Source organism: Amaranthus tricolor, chromosome 11 (genome assembly GCF_026212465.1).
Source record: "Amaranthus tricolor cultivar Red isolate AtriRed21 chromosome 11, ASM2621246v1, whole genome shotgun sequence".
NCBI classification, from domain to species: Eukaryota; Viridiplantae; Streptophyta; class Magnoliopsida; order Caryophyllales; family Amaranthaceae; genus Amaranthus; species Amaranthus tricolor.
The window spans coordinates 21,032,106-21,037,105 of NC_080057.1; the positions used below are offsets into that span (position 1 = coordinate 21,032,106).

Below are 5,000 nucleotides of genomic sequence, written 5' to 3' on the forward strand. Positions count from 1 at the left end.
CGATCAAGGATTTTGACTGGCTTCTCCTCGAAAGTCAAATTAGGGTTGACCTCTACCGACTCTACGGCTATAACATGCGAAGGGTCACTTCGATAACGCCGTAACTGAGAGACATGGAACACATTGTGAACCTTAGATAGCTCGACTGGCAAAGCCAACTTATAAGCCACTTCACCAATCCTCTCAAGTACCTCATAAGGACCCACATACTTAGGGCTGAGCTTGCCCTTCACACCAAATCTCATTACTCCCTTCATTGGGGACACCTTCAAAAGCACCTTATCCCCAACATCATAAGTAATAGGTCTCCTACTCAAATCGGCATAAGACTTTTGTCGATCCTGGGCAGCCTTCATCTTTGCTTGAATAACTTTGACCTTATCTATAGTAGATTGGATAAGATCGGGTCCCAACACCAACGAATCACTTATGTCGCTCCAGAAAGTAGGACTACGACATTTCCTACCATAAAGAGCCTCGTAGGGAGCCATTTGGATGCTCGCATGATAGCTGTTGTTGTAAGAGAACTCTACCAAGCTTAAAGACTTCACCCACGAGCCTTGGAATTCCAGGGCACAAGCACGGAGCATGTCTTCCAAAGTCTGGATTGTTCTCTCCGTTTGCCCATCAGTTGCAGCATGGAAAGCGGTACTCAACTTCAACTTAGTACCAAAAGCCTTTTGTAACGAGGACCAGAAATGAGATAAGAACCTGGGATCACGATCGGACACAATTTCCCTAGGTACACCATGCAACCTTATGATTTCATTTGAATAAGCCTCCGCCATTTGTTCCATTGACCAAGTCTTCTTCATAGGAATAAATCTGGCAACCTTGGTCAAGCGATCAACTATTACCCACACTGCATTCAAGCCACCAGCGGCATTAGGAAGCCCCATCACAAAATCCATGGAAACGGAGTCAAACTTCCATGCTGGAATAGGAAGGGGTTGTAACAAACCACCTGGCCTTTGATGCTCAATCTTCACCTTCTGACACACCAAACACTTGGCAACAAATTCAGCAACCTCTTTTTTCATACAAGGCCACCAAAAGCTTAGCTTGAGGTCCTTATACATCTTCGAACCTCCAGGATGTACTGAATAAGGAGTGTTATGAGCTTCACTCATGATTTCGTTCTTCAAAATCGGATCATTAGGCACACACCATCGCCCTTTGAACTTCATACTCCCATCCTCTGCAATATCAAAACTCCCAGCTCGTCCTTGAGCCTTTGCAGCCCGAATCTTCCGAAGCTTAGGATCATTCTGTTGCTTCTCTCTTAACTCAGCATAAAGAGCAGGCTCAGAACTCATAGCGCTTAAGCGAGCTTTAACCCCACCCAATGATACCACTTCAATTTCCATCTTGCGGAATTCCTCACATAAGTCCTTAGAGAGAACCTTCATAAAATTCAGCAAGGGTCCAGGCTTTCGACTCAGGGCATCAGCAACCCTATTAGCCTTTCCTTCCTTATACTCCAAGGTCAATTCATAATCCTTGACAAGCTCGAGCCAGCGCCTCTGACGCATATTCAATTCTTTCTGAGTGAAAATATACTTGAGGCTTTTATGATCAGTGTAAATCTTGCACGAAACACCATATAAATAGTGTCGCCAAATCTTTAATGCAAACACCACTGCAGCCAATTCAAGATCATGCGTAGGGTAATTCTTCTCATGAACTTTTAATTGCCTTGAAGCATAGGCAATAACCTTACCCCGTTGCATCAACACACACCCTAGTCCACTCTTCGAGGCATCACTGAACACCTCATACTCCTCTCCTTCTATCGGCAAGACTAAGACAGGAGCAGATGTGAGCTTTTCTTTCAATAACTGAAAAGCCTTTTCGCACTCTTCGGACCATCTAAACTTGCAGTCTTTCTTCATCAATTTTGTCAAAGGTTGAGCAATAATAAAGAAGTTATGCACAAACCTTCGATAATAGCCTGCAAGTCCTAGAAAACTCCGAACTTCAGTTACACTAGAGGGACTTGCCCATTCTATAATAGCTTTAATCTTCGTTGGATCAACCTTCACACCTTCCTTGCTAATAACATGGCCTAGAAATGCCACTTTCTTAAGCCAGAATTCACATTTTGAGAACTTGGCAAACCATTTCTGCTTCCTGAGAATGTTTAACACCATTTCTAGATGTTTAACATGCTCTTCTTCATCCTTCGAGAATACTAAGATGTCGTCAATGAAGACAACTACACATTCATCCAACAACTCGTGAAAGGACCTATTCATCTGGTCCATAAACACAGCAGGGGCAATCGTAAGACCGAAGGGCATGACGACAAATTCATAATGCCCATATCTAGTCCGGAAAGCCGTCTTTTGAATATCATCTTCCCTCACAGGGATCTGATGGTAACCAGACCTAAGGTCAATTTTAGAAAAGACACCCGCGCCCTTTAATTGATCAAAAAGATCGTCAATTCTTGGCAAGGGATATCTATTTTTGATAGTTACCTTGTTCAGTTCACGGTAGTCAATACACAGCCGCATACTACCATCTTTCTTCTTCACAAATAAAACTGGAGCACCCCAAGGAGAAGCACTGGGCCTTATAAAACCCTTATCGATAAGCTCTTGCAACTGAGTCTTTAACTCTTGCATTTCTGAGGGTGCCATTCTATAGGGGGGTTTAGAAATAGGAGCGGTACCTGGAATCAAATCAATCCCAAATCCTACATCTCTTTCGGGAGGGATTCCAGGTAATTCTTCGGGAAATACATCTGGATAGTTTCTGACAATGGGAATGTCTTCAAGCTTAACGCCTTCGGAGACTTCAGTCACTTTGCACAAGAAAACTTCATTCCCTTTCCTTTGTATTTTCATCATCTTTATAGCAGAGATGATCTTCACACCAGGCTTTGCTTTGGTGTTAGAATAAGAAACTCTCTCCCCTTTATGGTTTCTCAATACCACCTTCTCATCCCTACAATGGAATACAGCTCGGTATTCCTTCAACCAATCCATGCCGAATATCACATCGAATTCGTCCATGGGGAACTCTTTAAGATTTGCAGTCAATTCTACCTCGTTAATGATAACAGGAACGCTTCGAAAAGCGCGATGACAAGAAATTTTCTCCCCATTAGGAAGGGAGATCACAGATTTAACAGACATAGAAGAGTTCAACTTGGCTTTTTCAATAAAGGAAGAAGAGATGAAAGAAGCAGTAGCACCAGTATCAAATAAAACATAAGCAGGAATAGAGTTTACGAGAATAGTACCGGCAATGACATCAACATCCGATTCTTCCTCGGTTTCGGTCATATTATAAACCCTGTTGCGGAGAGGGGCATTACCACCAGTAATTGTCTTGCCTGCATCAGAATTCTTAGGGCAAGAGTACGAACGGTGACCCTCACCATTGCAATAGAAACACTTGACAGCAGAACCATCACAATTTTTGCCAGGGTGCCAATCTTTCTGGCACTTGAAACACTTCTTTGGTCTAGAATCAGAAGTACTCCCCTTGTTCGCAGGAATAAGCTTAGACTTCTTGGAGGGGTTTGCAGTATGAAATGAGGGAGGGGGCCTCTTGGCTGTGAGAGCACGCCTAGCAGCTTCTTCTTCCTGAACTGCAGCATAAGCACTAAGGGCAACTTCATAAGCCTTCTGGAAAGTAGCAGGACCTGAACACATCACTGGTACCCTAATCCGGGCGTCTAACCTCCTCACATACAACCTCACTTTCTCAGCTTCAGAAGGGATCAAAACAGCAGCAAAACGAGACAACTCTGTGAACTTGTCAGTATATGCTTGCACCGACATAGAACCCTGTTCCAGAGAGAGAAACTCTTCTCTTTTCAGCCACCTCAACTCGTCTGGATAGAATCTCTCCTTCAACTTCGTGGAGAACTGTTCCCACCCAAAGCCAGTGGTAGCAAGACATTCAGCTTTGACCATACCCCACCAGTTGTCAGCCTCTTTCTTCAGGTAATACGAGCCAATAGCTACCTTTTCAGCATCTGGGCAGCCGGTCGCGTCAAAGAGTTTTTCTATCTCACGCAACCAACCTTCGAGAACTACAGGATCGGCAGTACCCTCATAGGTTGGGGGACGGTGACGATCAAACCGATCAAAGACAGACTGGTTGTTAGCCGGACCAGTGGATCGATTTGCGAGGGCAATAATAGCATTCTCTAGAGCTCTCAGACGTTGGCGAGAAGACTCCTTCTCAGCAGAGGTTCTTCTTCTAGGAGGCATCCTACAAAAACAGAAATTTATATGTAGTCTTACATACTTCCTTGCTTTTCTAAAAGCAATTCCCATTTCTTACTACCCAAGTAATCCTCACTCTATGGTCAAGTCAATTGCTTAGATTCCAAGTAACTTACTCAAGCAAGCCTCGGAACCGTTCAGCTCTGATACCAACTGTAATGACCCGTCTTAATATAGGGTGTATTGGCGGAAACAATACACTAAGTTGGGTCACTAAAATTTTCAAAATAAATTTATAACTTCGAATAAAGTAAATCAAAAAGTCATTACATAATAATCCAGGGAGTAAAACACTCCCATAAACAAAAATAAATAAAACATCTAAACTTCAACTTAATGTTCTAGGTAACCCTACATCTCTCAGTCTTATTCCCCAGTCGCTCCGAGTGAATTCAATCATCACCTGCAACAACTAAACCGCAAATTACCACTTAGTGGCCAGTAACTAGACTGTCCTTAACACAAAGGTTCAAATTTAAACAAAGAACTAATGCGAGACTTAATTAAAATTCAAACCAATTAACAACGATCCAACCATACAAGCCAAACCAATAGAGTCAAATAATGTTGATCAATTCAATTAATACCAAAGTAGGGTAACCAAATCAATTAAAACCAAGGATAACTTTTCCAAAACAATTTAACAAAAATCAAGTTAACAATATTTTCAAGTCGTACTTGGAACAGACGCAGTGAACAAATTCGCGGCCCACTAAGCCTAGATAAAGTCAGGGCGAACCTCGGGTCAACCACAATGAT

General features: G+C 42.7%; 1 protein-coding gene across 1 annotated transcript; it reads right to left on the reverse strand.

Annotated features, from left to right (window-relative positions):
• Window positions 1-2,247: 2,247 nt before the first annotated feature.
• LOC130826653 (uncharacterized) lies at window positions 2,248-4,292 on the reverse strand. Its single transcript, XM_057692223.1, has 2 exons — window positions 2,675-4,292; window positions 2,248-2,255 (listed from the first exon to the last, which is right to left on the reverse strand). Exons 1-2 carry the CDS (start codon window positions 4,290-4,292, stop codon window positions 2,248-2,250), a joined length of 1,626 nt encoding a protein of 541 aa, XP_057548206.1.
• Between the last annotated feature and the right edge of the window lie 708 nt (window positions 4,293-5,000).

What these genes read in the sequence shown, in the direction of transcription:
- LOC130826653 (XM_057692223.1), bottom strand. Translation starts at nt 4,292, where the DNA reads ATGGGAATTGCTTTTAGAAAAGCAAGGAAGTATGTAAGACTACATATA.